Source organism: Neopsephotus bourkii, unplaced genomic scaffold (assembly GCF_033783945.1).
Source record: "Neopsephotus bourkii isolate Nb327-2 ecotype Australia unplaced genomic scaffold, CSIRO-AGI_Nbou_v1 NB_705, whole genome shotgun sequence".
Classification (NCBI taxonomy): domain Eukaryota; kingdom Metazoa; phylum Chordata; class Aves; order Psittaciformes; family Psittacidae; genus Neopsephotus; species Neopsephotus bourkii.
The window spans coordinates 155586-173448 of NW_026901204.1; the positions used below are offsets into that span (position 1 = coordinate 155586).

A 17863-nucleotide genomic window follows, 5' to 3' on the forward strand; every position below is an offset into this window, starting at 1 on the left:
GTTGGGTTCTCTGTTGTTGTCCTCTGGACACGTTCAAGAACCTTCACATCTTTCTTAAATGGTGGGGCTCAGAATAGCACCCGCTGTTCCAGGTGAGGCTGCACCAACACTGAATCCATCAGGACAAGCCCATGTTTTGACCACGTGTCTCTGCTGTGGTGGATGCACCCCAGGATGTGTTTTGCCCTCTTGGTGCCAGGGCACACTGCTGGCTCTGCTGACCCTGCTGCCAACCAGCATCCCAGGTCCCTTCCTGCAGGGCTGCTCTCCAGCCACTTCTCTCCCTGTTTAGACTTGAGCCTGGCATTACTCTGTCCCAGGTGTGGAGCCCAGCACTTGCGCTTGTTAGATTTCATACTGTTGATGATGGCTGTGTTCCAGTCTGTCTAGATCACTCCACAAGACCTCATGTTTCTTGAGAGAGTCAGCAGCACTTCCCAGTTTAATATCATCAGCAAACTTGCTAATGGTGCATTCAACTCCTGCATCCAGATCTTTGATAAAAATACTGAATGGATCTGACCCCAGAATTGAGCCCTGAGGAACACCACTGGGGACTGGTTATCTGCAGAATACCTGCTGCAGAGAGCACACAACTTCCAGTTTGAGGATGCATGCAGTCAGCATGATGAACTGCTGAAATCTGTTCTGTAGAGCATCCAGGAATGGAAGTTTAGTGAATAAGGAAGGAGTGACTGAGGGAATGGTGTAGAGATTGTTGCTTCTGAAGCATTAGTGGAGTGGAAGAGAAACAAAGGCACCCAAGGAGAGGGTATGGACTTAAAACATCACAGGTTTGAATGGATGATGAGTGTAAGGACCTGCCCAAAAGGTTGCATCCTTGTGGGGGGTGCTCAGGGAGTGTTTTGTGGTGCAAGATGAGTCTGTCTTATTTTGGCAGCTCGAAAACTGCAGCAGAAGCGTACCCTTATGTTGGAGGAAGAAGCAGAAGAGGACGAGGTGGTGAAACAGGTGCCTAAGATGAGCATGCAGTCCAGTGTCATCATTGAAGGAGTTGAGTACAAGATCGAGAAACTAAATGGAAGGAACATCCAGGTCCCAGCAGCTCGGTAAGACACAATTGGTAGCTCAGAACCACACTCATGTGTCAGGGGTGTCCCAGTAGCAGTGATATTCAGGGAAGAGGGATAGGCACAGAAACAGGCAGGCTTTTCCAGCTCGTGCTTTTCAGCAGAACAGTTTCTTCAGCTGTGCACTGGAGTATGTAGAGACATGGATTTTCAGAGGTAGCTCATTTAAGGTAGCCCTGATTCTGAACCTGGGTTTGGGAGTTTTTAGGCTTTTGTTTCCCAGTTCTCCTGGACTTGTCCTCCAGGTTGCCTTGATCTGTGTTTTTCTAATTCTTGGGCATAGAACTGGGGAATGAGAAAAGGCTTCTTGTACGACTTCAGACAGAAATAAGGATGCACTAGGATAAAGCTGAAGCTGTCTTTTTCTGACTCTCCCTTCTGACTCTTTGCTACAGACATTCTTCTCTTCACTAACACTTCTACTGTCAGTCTTACAGCAGCTGGCATTTTGAATCTTATTTCTTTCCATTGTTTCTGTCCAGTCTGTGTTGAGGAACTTCTCACATGAGGAGTTTCTGAGACCTTCCACGTCCTGTGCTGACAGTGAAGGACAGCGGCCGAATACAAACCAGCTTCTTGATGTGAAGGCCTACTTACCCCTACTGTTTTCACAGTGAAGTGTGGGAAGTTAGAGGACAGTAAAACCAGATCTGTTAGATCACTTCCCATTGTTTCTTATCTGTGCTTGAGCAAAGGGCAGGCAGTGAATTGACTGAATGTCCTGAAATTTTTATTTTTATTTTTTTTTGTCATGCCAGAGAAAAACTGAAATTTAACCAAAATTAACTTGAACAGTAAAAATAAGGGCTCAGAGTCGTGGTGAACTTTCTCATTGCCAAGTGAGCCACAGTAACTGTAGGCATGTTCCTAACCTGTGGAAAATGGGCTTGGGTGACCTCTTTCATTACAGACCAGAATGAGGAGTGTCTGCATGTGCACAACCTAAGAATGCAGATGGCAGCTCCAGCTCAGCTGGTCCAAAGCTTGCAGGAATTTGGTTATGAGCACAATGCCTCAGTGCGTGAAGCAGTTGTATAGAGTGGCTACACCTAGAATCCCTGTTCTGAAATCACTCAGGATTCGTCCCTAGCCCAGATGTGCCTTCACTTACAGCCCAGGAGGGATGTCCTTTGTTAGGATTCAGGCATCCTGACACCAGCAAAGAGCTGGAAGCAGCCAGACTGCCCATCACAAATTGCACCTGGAAAGAGGCAGGCTAGAGCTGTGCAAGAGCTTGCCAGCAAACACTATTGATGCATTAAATTGAAGAGTGTGTGTGTTAGTGGATGGTTGGCCTCCAGATGAAGAAGAGGAGTTCTCATGATGAGTTAGTGTCAACACTGATGAAATCAACAAGGAAACGCTTGCAGCAATGGGGCAGGAGCTGTTGAGCAAAATCATTAAGGGTTACATCTTCAAAATGAACCGGCTTTCCAGGCTTGGGTCTGTTCCAAACCTTTCCTGGGTCTTAGCCTGTGGTACTGTGAATTGACTTGCTTGTTTTGCTCTAGGCCCTCTGAGGTCAATGAGAACAACAGTTCACAGAGGAATTCACTGGAAGAGGGAATCAAGCCTGAACAGAGAACCAACTCTATGTCTGGGTAAGTGGATCATCAACATCCTTTGCCAAGGAGCTGCCAAATAATGGAGCAGATGGCATCTCCTTTTAGCAGACCCAAGGTATAAAAGGAAGGATTTTGTGGAGAAAAGGAAACTGTGATCAGAACCAGCTTGTTGCAAGAGACTCACCTCTGCTGTATGTACTTCCATCTCCCACGGTGATGTCCTAGGATGTGGTACTAAACAGTTGCTTGGGGGTGTCAGTCATCACCTCTTATCTTGAAAATAGGCAGATTAGAGCTGTGGTGGCCCAGGCCAGCCTACCTCTCACTGTTTCTCTCTCTGCCTAGGCTGAGTCCATTATACCTTGGAGCAGGGGACCCAGTGGCACCGGTGAGGACAGCCAAAGCCGAGCGGCGGCACCAGGAACGGTTGCGAATGCAGAGTCCTGAGCTTCTGAGTGGTCAAGAGAAGGAGCTTTCTCCAGCAGAACGTCGTGCTCTGGAGGCAGAGAAACGAGCCATGTGGAGAGCAGCACGGTGAGACAGAACTTCACTATTCTCTTCACTGCACTACGTCAGGGAAAGGGGACCTGCTGCATGTCTTTTGGATTACGTTATATTAAACCAGGGACTAAGCAAGCCTTCCTAAGGCAAGTGTTATGGGAGGTTATACAGGATCTGATCAAGCAGCGTGAAGCATCCGCTGCTTGGCTGAGCTGCTTCTGACAGCTACATGAATGAGATACCTCTTAGAGCTTGCACAATCGTGAAGACAGTGGAGTGTTATAAAAGACATAAACACCTTCATGTGATGGTGGCTGTGTTCCTTCCCTCTCAGCACACAGCTTCCCATTTCCTTTGTGACATGTAAAAGATGGTATTTATTGAAGCTGCAAGGTGACATACTCAAAATGGGAAATAAGCATTTCACATATCCAGTGCTGCTAGACTGGAAAACTTGCTGAAGCCAAGAAATTAGCAAGTGAGGGCATTCTTATCCACACAATCTGTTTCATCAGCTGTGAAAGAGTGATTAAAAGTTGTTTTGGAAGAAAGAGAACTTCCTAGCGCAGAACTTAAGACTTGAAGCTAGTCCAAGCACTTACTATGTCATGTAATTCCTCTCAAAAATTAGTCAAGCTGCTCCTATAACTAACTACAGTTTTCTTCCCATAATGTTCCTGTAGGAGACATTCCAGAGACAATCTGAAACAGTCTTTTAGGGTTTGAGTATGAGCTTTTAGATGAACAGGGCTGTTAGTGGCTCATCCTTGCCAGCCTCATAGATAGGACATTGGAGGGATTACAGTGAGTTGTGATACCACTTGGCATTTCCAGTGTTTGTGCTTAGACATGGATGATAATGGTGTTGTCATCTTCTGGGAAAGCTCTGAGGATGTAGAAATAATCTAGTGGAGTCCTTAATGAGAGCTTGCTGATTGTCTAGGTTTTGAGGGTACAGAGCTCCCCCTTGTTACTTGATCATGTAACAGATCTGTTTATGGTTTATTTAGAGTTGGACTATGTCCCTTGTACCAGGTCTTTTGCCCTTCAAGCAAAACTTCCTTGGTATATCCAGCTTTTTGCCTCGGATAAGTCTGTCCCAGCTGGAAGTTTGTGAAACACGGCCTTAGTTTCATTGCTCTGCCCTGTAATACCAGAAAGCTGAACAGGTCACTGGAAAGCCTTTTTGTTCTATGGAACTTTGTTATGGAAGAGATTGGTTTCTGTCATCTTGTAGCATGTTTGTTAGACCTTTGAAGCTGGCCCTGCTTCGAGCAGCTTCTGGTTTGGATGACCTCCAGAGGTCCCTTCCAAACTGATTTACTCTGTGAGTCTATAGTTAGTAATCTTTCCTTCCCTGCTCCCCACTGACAGGGATGCCTGCAGATGAGTCAGGCTGTCAGCAGAGTGTGCTCTGCCAGGATTGTTTCCACCCTGTGCTATTGTTTCATGCTCCAAACTGTAGGACTCTTGTCTGCTGCACTGATTCACTCAGTGTTCTGCTGTAGCTGGCATCTCACGCCTGTTCTGGTTGATGCTGTTTCTGTGGTTTCTGTGTCACAACCTCTCAGGCAGCATCACTTGCAAATGGAAGCTCTCTATTGTCACATTAAGCCAGGAAGCCATTTACAAAAATACAAGTGGAAGAGAATTTGCGAGCAATGTCTTCCAGGACAGACCCAATGCCCTTGTGTTACAGGGTTAGAAGCTGCACAGGGGCTGTAGAGCCAATGTGTGCTAAGAAACCATAGACCAGAAGAGACTGGATGGGACCGAGTGACCCAAATTCTTGCTTAACTGTCCTTCTGTATCCCTACATCCTAACACAATGCAGGTGCACGGAGAGGAGTGTGCTGGCACTTCTCTGCCTCACAGAAAGGCTGTAAGCATTGCATACATCAGAAACTGACTGTCAGTATGATGCTGTGAGCACCACAGTGCTGTCAGGAGTAGACATCTTGCAGTTGCTGCTCAGTCTTTCACCTAAGAAAGAAAAAGCTCCACTGTTGTATTTGATCCAACAAAGCAGAAGCTGTCTGTTGGGCTCTTCCTGCTGAAACCCAACACTACTGCTGGGAGAGGTGGTACAGACTGATCTGTCACCCCTGCCCAATTAGACACATGGGGGTTTCTCTCCATCATGCCTCTACTTTTCATGTGTATTTCCTCATATGATGGGGCAGGCTTTATGAGGTAGTGTCAGCTTTTATTCCTCCTGCCTAAGGATTAACATATCCAAGGCACACTTTTTTTGTTTCAGGTGGGTGTAGAAAGGAGAAACGTGACATTGCCTGTGCAAACCTTGAAAGCAAAGCCATGCCGATGAGGTGACTTGTGGCACAGGATGTGCACCACTTGCCTCAGGACTCTGTGTTCTTCCATGAGCTTGTTGCTGCTGCCAGCAGATAAATCTGACAAATGCGGGGGAGGGGACAGGATTTTTAGGTGATCCTGGAGCATTACTGAACATCTGAGTCTGGGTTAGCTGCGGTCTTGCTGACATTGCTTAGGGCACAGTATAAGCATTCTGCATTACACATAACGCTTTGAAGCGTTAGTAAATGTTGAGCACAGTGGGTTTGTCCGTTGTGAGCAGGAGAGAGATCCCTGCGTTCCAAACCTTCAGTCTCTTATCTTTTAAGCATGTTTTATTCATGGCAAATGAACTGGTGGAGGAAGAGCCTTTTAGAGGTAACAGAAAATGACAAGGGGAAGCTACTTGCAGCCATCTTGCTTGTCAGTTACCAGATCCAGTGTCACTGGTTTTAAATTTTGCAGACCAGGTCCTCAGCTGCACTTTGCTTCTGATACCAAGGTTTTTATTATTATTATTTATTTATTATTTAGGAGTTGGAACTGGATGATCTTTAAGGTCCCTTCCAATCCAAACCATTCTGTGATTCTGTGATTCAGTTGTTGGAGAAGTGCCTGGCTGATTCCTTGGGTAGGGATAAGGCTTGGCTTATTTTGGCATTGGCAGGAATAGGTCAGTCACCATAATGTGCTTTTTTTTGTAAGACAAGGATGGACTGTCCCCTGCTACCACACATCTCCCTGGGTGATCTGGTGGTCTTAGGATCCCTCTTCTGTAACCATAACACAGTGATGTGATGGCAGCCAGGGCTCAGGTCTTTTTTCCAGAGGCCCCCAAGCAGCACCGCGTGTGCTGTGGGAGGGAAGACAGTACTGCCCTGCACGTGATGCTGCAGCCTCACTAACCTGAATGTTCTTTAAGTGCATGCCACTGATTTTATTACTTTCTTTCTAATCTTCTATCTTCTGCTTCTTTCCAGTTCTCTGGTCTGTGTGCTGTCACTCGTGACCCCATCAGTTTGCACCTTCTTGGGCTTTCCTTTTTCTCCCTGTGTCATCAGTGCTCTGCCAGGACATGTGTTCCCCCACCCCAGCACATCCCCCTGTGCTCTGCTGGGACAAACACACTGGGACCCCACCTATATGAGTGTTCTGGGCACACACAGCTGCTGACATTCGTGCCATAGGAAGAGTGTGATTGAGAAGGTACAGGCACATATACAGAAACCACCTGTGTGCTGGGCTGCATCACCACAGTGTGAGCAGCAGGTCAGGGAGGGGATTCTCCCCCTGTCGCTGCGTGAAGGGAAGACCTTAGAGCTGCTCCAGTGCCTAAATGGGCTACAGGAGAGGGGCTTTGGACAAGGGCCTGTAGGGACAGGACAATGGGCATGGCTTGAACCTGCCAGAGGGGAGACTGAGCTGAGCTCTTAGGCAGAAGCTCTTCCCTGTGAGGGTGCTGAGGCGCTGGCACAGGGTGCCCAGAGAAGCTGTGGCTGCCCCATCCCTGGCAGTGCTCAAGGCCAGGTTGGACACAGGGACTTGGAGCAAGCTGCTCTAGTGGAAGGTGTCCCTGCCCGTGGCAGGGGGTTGGAACTGGATAAGCTATAAGGCCCTTTCCAACCCAAACCTGTCTGTGAGTCTATGATTCTATGATACTGAGGGGGCCAGGTGTTCAACAAAGGCTGTCTGCATCTTGTCAGTTTTCCCACCATACACACGCAGTGTTACAGACACACTCACCTCTTGCCTGTGTTCCAGGGCCTGTGGCAGAAAGACCTTTTGTAACCTGCTTGTTTGTTTTGCTTCCCCTTTTCTCGTGCTCAAAGGTGCACACTAACATGTGGTCAGATGTATGTATGTAGACGTACATTAAGAGACTGTCATCAGCTGTGTGCATGCACACTCACTCGTGCCGTGTACTCCCTCAGTCTGCTTCACATGTACACACACCATTGTAACTACCTCCTGGGCCATTTCCATTGGTCTGCTGGGGGTTTCCAGTCCTCTCCTGCTAGCCATGAGGAGGGCAGTCTCTAGATGCTGAGGCTCTCAAGGCACATCATCCCAGATTGCCCTTTGGGGTTTCCTGCTTCTTCTGCAGCAGTTAGTGTTGGACAGGGCCCTGTTTTAATCAAGGCTACCCCTATATCAGACCCGTATTTCTCCTTGCCAGGGTATGTTCCTGTATCTGTTTCTTTCTTTCCCTGCGCTTGTCTGCTGCGATGTTCATCACCATCATCTCCTCTTCCTCCTTTTCCTCCTCCTTTTCCTCCTCCTCCTCCTCAGATCCTCAGCTTTTGAAGACAGTATTAAACAGTACGAGCAGGATCTGGCCAGGAAGCTGTACCAGTCCCGACAGTGGGCTCCTGCTCCTGGGGCCAGGCCAGCTCAGATGTCTAGTGCAATGCAGAGTCACGCCTCAAGAACCCCTGGGTCAGGAAGCCAATCCAGGTGTGCACAGCCCCTTCCCTGCCGGCTGCATGTCTGTATCCCTACATCCCAACGCAGTGCTCCCAGCTGTGGCCTGCCAGGGGTAGGGAGGAAACATTAGTGGTTGCTGGTGTTCATTCCCTGAGGTCCCACAGACTACTGGCAGTTGTCATACTTAGGATGAGGGGGGAAGCTGGATCTCTTTGACTGGGAGATGGCAGCAGACATTGCTGAGGGGTGAGCCCACTTTTTCTTAGTTCTCTCTTAATGTCCTGGTGGCTGAAGAGGGTTAAGATGCAACATACTGAGAGCACAGAGGAGAGCAAAGCCCTGAGAACTGATCTTCCTCATTTGAACCCTTGCAGTTCCTTTCCCAGCTTGGGCTGCTCTCCCATTGTGTATGGCACCTCTGGGAAGGCCTTGCAGCTTCTCAGTGTGTTGATGCTTAGCTGTAGGCTCTGTTCAGCACACACTGTGACATGTGTGTTTCAGGGCGACAGCAAACCAAGCTGTTCTCTCCTGCTTTGAAAGTCTGTCTGCCTCAGGGAACCATGGGTGCTTGGTTTCACCTTTCTGCACTCAGCCTGTTGACTGTGGTCTGGCTGCTGGGTGCAGAAGGTGGCATTGTGTCTTAGCGGGAAGGCAACGTCTGATGTCTTTTTCTCCCTCCCTCATTTCTGAGACAGGATGAAATCACTTGAACAGGATGCTCTGAAAGCCCAGATGGTTATTGCCAAGTCCAAGGAGGGGAAAAAGCGCAGCACACTGGAGCAGCTGGCAGAATCACCTTCACCTGTCCCCACCCCATCACCAACACCACTGGAAGGTACTGTACAGCCGTCCCTTCCCTGAGGCAAGAAGTTACGGTGATAGTTTTTAACTCTCTCGAGAGTAGACCTGCTGACAGCAAGTGCCTCCTTCAGCCTGGATTGAAAGGTCCTTTGGGGCATATGAGATCTCTGAGCACAGGGGATGGGCCTGATCTATAGAAAACATGAGGGGGCACCCGAAGGTTCCAGGGAACCAGAGCAGAAATAAAACCAGAATTATGACTGTTCAAAGAAGAGGAACGAGGTGTTTGTTCTGAGCAGGCAGCACCTTTCTTGAGCAGAGTCTTTCCTCACACCCAAGCTGCAAAATGGAAGGAGCAGGTCTGGGGAGCTGTGGCACAAATACAGACCTTCACTAATGTGCTTTTCTGTTATCTTTTGCAGATTGCAGTCCCAGAAACATCACTTCACCAGGAAGGCTGGTATGAAATCCTGCTTGGTTTTGGTATCTGGCCTATCATTCTGGGATTTCTCAGTCACTTCGCTTGGGTGTGGGCTGTGCATGTGGGCCATGAGATCCCAACTTAAATAATGCATGATAGGTGAAGGGAGCACCGTGGCTGGAGCTCTGCCATATCCATTGCTAGAGGGATCCCTACTCTTTTGTAACTATGATGTAACAGCTGGTTTCTATTTCCGTGCTTTTATTATTTCATTCTTTTCTTGATTCTTCATCTCTGTGGTCAGAAAGCCATTCACTTCAGAGACTTTGCCCCTTGTTTCCTCAACAGCATAAAACTGAGAACAGCAGCTGAAATCAGCATTTTCCTTTTTTTAAGGATATCTGTAAGAACCTGTATAAATACACCAGGTCATTGCTGCAGAGAGCTGTCAGCATTAGTAAGGCAAATGGAAGAGTGGAGCAGCTGCCCAGAAAGGAGACCTGGTTTTGCCCAAGGCTGTGCAAGCAGCCAACTTTGGATTAAACCCTGGCTGTGCCACAGCCATCGGGAACCTTGCCATGAATCTTCCCATGAAAATAGGCTTTCTGCCTAACCTGGTGTGCAAGTGCATTTTAGTGCAGCACATAATGTTTTCTCTGCAATTTGGGAGCCCTGCCCTGACACCAGAGCAGTGTCCCAGAGATGCCTGTTTCAGAGGCTGTATCCCAGCACTCTTGGCAGTAACTGAGAATGATGCTGTGCTTCTGGCTTCATCTCTGCATAGAGTGACTGCTCAGCTTGCTGCTGGTTTTCCATCCATTTCTCTCCCCTTACTCTCTCTTCTCTGTTTCTTCTCTTTTCGCTGTCCCTTCTAGTCCATGTCTGAAAAGAAGTTTGACTACCGGGAATTTGCTGCTATTCCTTCCTCCAAACCTGTTTACGAAATCCAGGTATAAACTGCATGCTGAGCTGTCTGTCACATGGGTCAAGGCTTGCACATGAAGCAGTGACCTTCCGAGCAGAGGTTTAATGATCTGAGGATGTCCTTTTCAAAGGCCCTGCCTGTGTGGAGGCAGTGAGAGCCTGACGTGCTGTATAACTGAGAGTTTATTGGTGACTTCAGTCAGGTGGAATTGAGAAAAAGTTGGTCCAGACAGTTTTAAAATGAATGACAAAAGCTTTTCAAATAGAAAGCAGCTACATGACCTGGTTTAGTGCGAGGTGTCCCTGCCCATGGCAGGGGGGGTGGAATTAGATGATCATAAGGTCCTTTCCAACCCTAACTATTCTATGATTCTATGATACATCCTCACCTCAGTTGATCCTGAAATGGTTTTAAGTGAAAGATGAGAACTAAAAAGGAAGAAAAAGCTATAGAAATGACGGCAAACAGATTGTAAGTTGGTGCAAATGTTAATCTCACATCCATACACATCATATACATACATATTTACATATATATAAATATCCAGCATCCTGCCCAAGAAGCATATGTGATGCCAATTCTCATACGTTGTAACTCTGCTGTAGATGAACTCTGAAGTTATCATGTGGTAAGAAAAGACCAAGTTTTGAGGGTGAGCACCATAGTGGGGTGGTTCTCCTTGCTGAAAGAACTCGTTTCATTTAAGCTGCTTTGTCACAGAATCAGAGAACACTTGGGGTTGGAAGGGACCTCTGGAGATCACCTTGTCTGACCCCCCTGCTCAAGCAGGGCCACCTAGAACCAGTTGCCCAGGACTGTGATCTGCCTTTCTCTTGTTGTCTGGGTTAATCATTAACTGATTGGTATTTGTCACATCTGAGCAGATACTGTATGGTTATGATTGTTTTTTTTTAGTTTCCTGTAACAACAATGAAGCAATACGTGCAGTTACCTTCATGCTGTGTGCGGAGAGCTAGCAAATACTCACGTTGGGCTTTAACTTGCTGTCATGACACAGAGATCCCAGGTCCAAGGTGTCACCCCCAAAACCAGGCTGACTTTGACTTTAGCAGAGTTGCAGTTTGAGGATTCTTGGGCAGTTAGCCATTATTAGTTGTCCAGCTGGAGACCAGTAACGAGTGGTGTCCCTCAGGGATTGGTGTTGGGATCGGTATTGTTCAACATCTTTGTTGGTGACATGGGCAGTGGGATTGAGTGCGCCCTCAGCAAGTTTGCCGATGACACCAAGCTCTGTGGTTTGGTTGATTTGCACCATGAGCAAAGTTGTTTTCTTACGCTGGTGTTGCTCTGATTTGATGAGCTACAGGCAGCTCTGGTGGTTGGAGACTTCGTTTTGTGAAGGCTTTAAAATCAGCAGGAGGTGGTGGTGGTTTCATGATTATCCCTTAGCTGTTTCTCTGTCATGTGTTGGATGTAACTGCTCCCTATCCCACATCATTCTCTACACACACCTGAACAGAAAAAAAGGAAGTTGAGTCTGTGTAAGCAGCTGGGGCTGGGAACAGAGCAGGGGCAGAATTAGGGACTCTCAAGGAAAAGTAGCTCATCTTCATTGTCCTCCCATATTTCTACTCATTTTCTACAGTCTTTATGCGTTCTGCCTTTCATGTCACTTCCAATCCTCTTCTTCCTGCACATGCACAGAGAAGGGAAAGCTCTGATGGGCAGGCACACAGCTCATCCTGCAATTCAGGCAAGGGGCTGCTTGACTTTAGCACAGAGGAGTAATGTCATAATCATGTAGTAATTCATTGAGTTACCAGCACTTTTGAGGGCTAAAGGTTCTCTGGAGTGTGTTTGAATGCTGGAGGTGGGAAATTACCTGGCACTGTTGTTACAGAGGTGGAGGCTCATGTCTTCTGTTCTCTTCCAGTCACCTGATGCAGCTGATGACCTCAGATACGTAGATGACAGAAATAACTCAGGTAAGAGCATGGCCAAAGGAGTCATCTCTGTACTACTTCTTTCCCACCATGGTTCTAGAGGGTTCCCCTTTGTGTCCTTGTGGAATCAACCCTGAGGACTTCAACTTCTTGCTGCTTGAAGCAATGTCTTATTTTTGTCCATTCTAGAATGAAACCTCCAAACTCGCCACGTTCTGTTTTGGGTAGGATATTTGCATTGTGCTCTAGGGATGAGTAATGATGAATGGTGTGTAACAAGCATGCCTGGCATTCTTCTGGGTTTGTGTTCTGGAGTAAAGAGGGTAGAACATAGGTGGGAAGTTTTGGCCTCTGTTACCTGCTGGAAGTGGATGACATTCATTGGGCAGGGTCTGCCCCTTTTGCTAGAGCAAAGAATCCTGCAGCCTGCAGCAGGCAGCTGCAGATAAATTCATCCTGGTTTAAGAGTTGAGAGATTTGGTGCTTGAGTACCCAGACGAGTGTCCAAGCCTGCGCTTCTGGATCTATGTGTGTCGTTTCCTAACTCAACAGGAACTGAAGCTTTGCCTGCTGTATCTCATCAGGCTCTCCTAGCTATGGTGTGCCCTTCTGTCCACAGCTAGAATAGACAGGCTCAAACTATCTCCCACTTCAGTCTGGGTGGCTGCAGTAGCAGTATGGAGCTCAGCAGGACCTCCCTGCTCCTTAGGAGTACTTCTGCTGGCATTTTACTTAATTCTGTTTCTTGATCATTTCCTTGGCTCTTCTGGGGTGCAGTGAATAACTGTGTCCTATTCCCTCTTTCTGTACCTTTCATACATGCAAGTATCCTATCAGTTACCTTTCTTCTAGGCTCAACAATCCTATTCTTTATTTATGGGAGTTGTTCCCATGACCCTTCGGACCTTTATTATTTCACCTGTGCTATTTTTAAGGTAGAGAAGGGCTGCAAGCAGTACTGCAAACATAGGTACATGATGAGGTGATGGAGTGGCAGAAGGCAGTCTGTATGAAATTAAATGGTCCTGCTGAGAAGTGCCAACGTTTTCAGAAAGCTCCCCCTAATGACAACAGAATCATAAGCTCATTTTAAGGATGTTGCTTTCTATGTGCAGTCGGGGTTATGTTACTTTTACTGAGCTTAAGCATTATCCAATAGCATAAAAATAAACCCCTTGAGACAGCACGAGGTTCTGCCTGCTCCAGTACTGTGGCTGATGCAAACTACGGGGAATGCCAAGAAAAGAACATAAAAGAAGAAAAGTATAAAGTTACTCCTTTGAGAATACTACTCCGGGCTACAACCGTGTGTGTTTTAGCACTTCCTAAGCCAGAGGCCTTTAACTGTAGAGCTATTAATTTCTTCCCTGAATCTCTTCACATTTGCAGTAAATTTCACCTTCCACATCACTGCCCATTCAACTCTGTAAAATCCTAATGCTCTCCTGTGGAGTTGAGTTTCATTTGACTACCCTAACGCACAGCTTGGTACCACCAGCAGTTTCTCTTAATATAGCCTTTATCACTTCTACTCCTCATAACTTACCAAATACTGACTAATACAGATTGCTGCTCTGTGTTTTGATAGCAGGTAACATCTCCTTGCAGGTTTTCTGTGTTTTAACCCTAAGGGACGAGCTGCCTTATCCCATGGCAGCTTGTTTTCATTAAGAGCTTTGGCTGAGGAGCAGTTAGCAGGTTGTAAAAGTTTTGTCTGCTGTGTTGAGATAACTGAACTTGCATGCTTGATGGCTCTTTTGGCAAATTCTACTCAAAGAGATTTTAAAAGGAATGAATTCCCTCCAAGCCACGCTGATTTCCTTCCCCCCCCTCCCCCCCCAATATGGATGTTTACCTGCATGTGTCCGTGCCATTCATTTATACCTGTCTGCCTTATCTGGAAGTCAGTCATCTGCTTTCCAAGCCCAGAGTCCTGCCAGGATGTCAGGTTTGTCACTCAGGTTTGTCACCTACATTTGGTTCTGAGGCCTTTTCAAGCAACAGGTTCATGCTACAGTTAATACTCCCAGAAGGATTCTGAATTACAACGACACTCATACTTGGGTACTGTAACAACAGGGATGTTGCATCTTGGAGTCTGGCTCCAGAGCAGAGGACGGGCCACTGGGTAGAGTTTGGTAGACTGCAGCTTTGGTCTGGTAGATCTTCATAGATAGTCTGCCTTGTTCAAAGACTTTAGAGGCTTCCCAGGAGCCAGTTTACATTTGAAGGGAAAAATGTATGGGTTTGTGGAACTTTTCCCTTTTTACTCAAGTGTCTCACAGTAGTTGTTCAAGCCAAATTATCATGAAGGGCAGATGTCAGAGTGCATCAGATACAAGCTTCTTCCAGGAGGGTGAGGATCCACTGTAGCAATAGTGTACTTTACATGCAGAACACATCCTAAAAGGCCTGAGATCAAGTTAACTGAGGGTCTGGCCCTGCCCTAGTGTATCTTTCCTGGCAAGTTCCTTTGGTGAGGGACACAAGTCACAGTTTAAATTTACAGAAAGGACTTAGTTGTGTAACTTCAACATTAAACAGGGCCACAACTCTCACCGCTAGCTACGGCAACTATAGCCGATAGTTTACACACTGTTCTTTAGTGCACACCACTACTGAAACTAGTGACGTGCTGGGGACAGCAGCAGACACCCAAGTCCTTTCTGCAGAGTTGATTTTTCCTATGGCACTTTCAGTAATTTTCAGGGTTGGGGCACGTCTCTTCTCACGCATGTGACTTCCCAGAACCCACAGAGGTCAGAACATGAACTACACATCACTTAAAAGCTCTGGGCATGGGATTACTGGAGATCACTAACACTTCAGTGCAGTCTCAATTTCAGCACCTCGGTGTACCCTTATGTCTACGTTAGCTGCATCAGCTCTATGCTTAACCTGGCACTTCTCTTAAAGCCTTACCTGTTCTTGTCCTCACAGTTCCGCAGGAGGAGGATGGGCAGCCAGAGGAAGAGGAAATGTTAGTGACACGTGATTCATCAACACCTACTTCATCAGCACTGGAAGAAATGGCCCTGTACAGCAGCAAACGCAAACTCCGACACAGCCGGCGCAGCTTGGAGGCTGCTGTCCCTACGTAGATCTGATGGACCTGGGCAATGGAATAGCCCAGCACAGGCCTCTTGAGCTTCCTGTGCTCCAGGGACAGCACTGGGCTGCCCACACTGCTGCCTCCTGGACTCTGGATGGGAACTGAGCACCCCAGGGAGCACTGTGGTCAATTAACTTCCTTTAAGGCTGTGAACCGCCCTCTTTTCTCACCCAACGATGCACTGGGGCTTGTCCTGAACTAAATGGGACAACACTAGGCTTACTGGGGGCAAATTGAAAGGAGGTGTGGGTAGGACAGTGGGCAGCTGCAGCTTGTTAGCCTGTAAATAGTATATGTGGGGAAAGGGTAGGACAGGGAGAATATGAGTGTGAGAGTGTGTTGGGTTCCAGCTGTTATTTCCTCAACCTGGATTTTTTAGTGGTTTACTGTGGGAGCTTCTCTGGCATGAGTTAGAAGGAAGGTCCAGCCTGCCTTTGCTCCTACTTAATTTCCAGTCTTTTGCCAAAAAGCATCTCCTCCCACCTCTCCCCCGCGTGTCACCTCACTTGCTTTTGGGAGCATGTGGAAATGGGTGGCTTGGAGGCAAAAAGAAGAAAAAAGAAAAAAACAAAAAAGAAAAAACAAAAGGAATTCCAGTGAAATGCCTGCCTCTGACCTTGATACCTGTGTGCTCAAGCAAAGACAACTGACTGAGCAGGAGCCTGTGCCAGCTCTGTGCCACTTGCCTCTGTGAGCACAGCAACCTGCTCGTGACAGCATTCTGTGCTCTCGTGGGGGACAGGTACTACTGGGGTGTACACATAAGGTGTGTATCTCGTGCATGCAGCGTAAACCCCTCAGCAAGCACACTGACTGTCAGAGGAGGCCAGGTAGCCAGCTTCTGTCAGCACCGGGACTGATCTAGGATAGAAATGAGAGAGGAGCTGAGCAGCTGTAGCAGAGTTTAGACGTGTGCATGTGTGACAACAGTAGAGAGCAGGGTAGTTGGGGATTAGGATACGGTGGCAGAGGTAGGAGATGTAAACAGCAGATAAGATAGTGGGTTAGGATTCAGGAAACGGGGAAGGGTAGGAAGTGGCATTGCTGGGGTCAGGTTAGGAGTGAAGGGGTCTTACAGGTAGGAGGATACTGGTGGGTGACTTACCTGCTAGCTGTGAAGTGAAATGTGACATTAGGAGGTGCCCAGCTTGGAGCTCTCAAGGAGCAGAGTGAAGTACAATGGGTCTGGCCTATGCCTTGCAATAACTACACAGTTCTACTGTTTGCCAACTTGTTGGCTTCAGACCCCTTTCCATGTAGCACAGGGAGGATGCATGCTTGCCCAGGCAGGAGGGAGAAAATGAAAATGAAAAGGAGGAGGGTGTGATTCCCGGTTTCCATGGGTGGAGGAAGGGCTGTGAACAGATTCTGTATCAAGTGAGCTCTGCAGATACGGAGGAGACAGATGCTGCTGATAGCGCTGAAATCGGTCTCTGCTGCCCAGTGCTGAAATAAAACATCCCCCTTTTTTTGTTTTCTGGTTTTTTAATGCCTCTAACAGGGAGAAAGGTGCCCGAGCTTGGCAGGGACCCAACCTGTCCAACCTGATACATTGGTGCTCCCTACTGAACCCCTCCAGCAGTAAGACCAGAGTTGGACCTTAAGCCTTTCAGTGGCTTGGGAGCGACAGGTACTTCTGCTTGTGTATGTGCTGAATGAAAGAAACGAATGCAGTTTTTCTTTTAGTTGATACTCTCCCTTCATGCCAAAATCCAGTGGATCATTTTAACTGATTTCATATGTTTTGATTTTACAGAGCTTTGAAGGGGAGACTCTGATAATCTCAAACTGCAGCTGTGGCTGCTTCCATCATCAGCAACTTGAGCTTTTCCTTTTTAAATCTAATTTTAGCATTTGCTTTTTAACAACAGCAATTTTGGAAACAATCCTGGATTGGGTTTGGTGACTAACTTGTGATTTTCTTTCCGTTTGCGGTACCTGGTGCCAGGCTCTGGGTTCTCTCCCATTCTCTCCTGAGAGACTCTGAGGGAAAATTAGCGCATCAAGACTGTAACTAGTGAAATTTGTACAACCAAAGAAATCTATTTTGTTGTTTAAGGATAATAAAGTTTACTTTACATTTTAGAACCTTTAGTTAACGTAGTTTGCCCTGTGTGAAGTCTGCATTTCCTATATCAACATGTCAGTTCTTATTCTTAGCCACCCTATAATCTACCAAGCATACCAGTGATTTTCCTGGTTCTGTATGCAGAAATTAATGATCACCTAAAGCAATGCCAACTGCAGGAATATCAAAGTGAGCATGTGCTACTTGTGAATTTGGTAGAAAACTGGCATCTGTGCTAAAGGGGAGGAAGATAGATAACCCAAACCAGGAACTCTTACTTCCACCTTTATGCAATTTGAAAGGGACTCCTTGTTTTGGAAGTAGCAGATTTACTCTTGGTGAGGAGCGAAGGGAACAGCGGTTTCTGCTCCAGAGAAACTGTAGTAGTGGAAGGGAAACTGGCACTTGATGCATGTGGAACACAGCAGTTCAGTTACCACATTCAGCACTGTCATGGATTTAAAACCCAACATCCTGCTTAATGGCATACAAGAGAGGGAGGTAAATTCAGGAATTAGAACAAACGCTAGAATGTGCTGCTCAGTGTTACAAACTTTAAGGCAAGTACCGATGCCAACTGCAGAGAGACTCTAATTCCATCCATAGCAAGGGCTGGAGGCAGGGAATGTGCCCATGGTCTTGACAGAGTATCCCAGCACCCTGCCCAGCTGAATCTTACAAGTATCTGATGCTGGGGAATCCCCCACTTCCCTGGGGGGATTATTCCAGTGTTTGATT

General features: G+C 47.0%; 1 protein-coding gene across 36 annotated transcripts in view; it reads left to right on the forward strand.

Annotated features, from left to right (window-relative positions):
- The window catches only part of SCRIB (scribble planar cell polarity protein), a 101166-nt gene extending 85407 nt beyond the window's left edge, over nt 1-15759 (forward strand). For 32 of the 36 annotated variants that reach the window (XM_061353900.1, XM_061353860.1, XM_061353861.1 and 29 more), the window contains 9 exons: nt 902-1070; nt 2603-2692; nt 3002-3190; nt 7760-7924; nt 8590-8729; nt 9118-9155; nt 9992-10066; nt 11936-11987; nt 14886-15759. In XM_061353900.1, coding sequence (XP_061209884.1) covers nt 902-1070; nt 2603-2692; nt 3002-3190; nt 7760-7924; nt 8590-8729; nt 9118-9155; nt 9992-10066; nt 11936-11987; nt 14886-15046 — 1079 coding nt within the window. In that variant the 3' untranslated portion in view covers nt 15047-15759. Of the gene's footprint in view, nt 1-901; nt 1071-2602; nt 2693-3001; nt 3191-6450; nt 6677-7759; nt 7925-8589; nt 8730-9117; nt 9156-9991; nt 10067-11935; nt 11988-14885 lie in introns of those variants that run through there. The other 4 variants (XM_061353868.1, XM_061353875.1, XM_061353885.1 and 1 more) reach the window with 4 other exon arrangements.
- The last annotated feature ends 2104 nt before the right edge of the window (nt 15760-17863 follow it).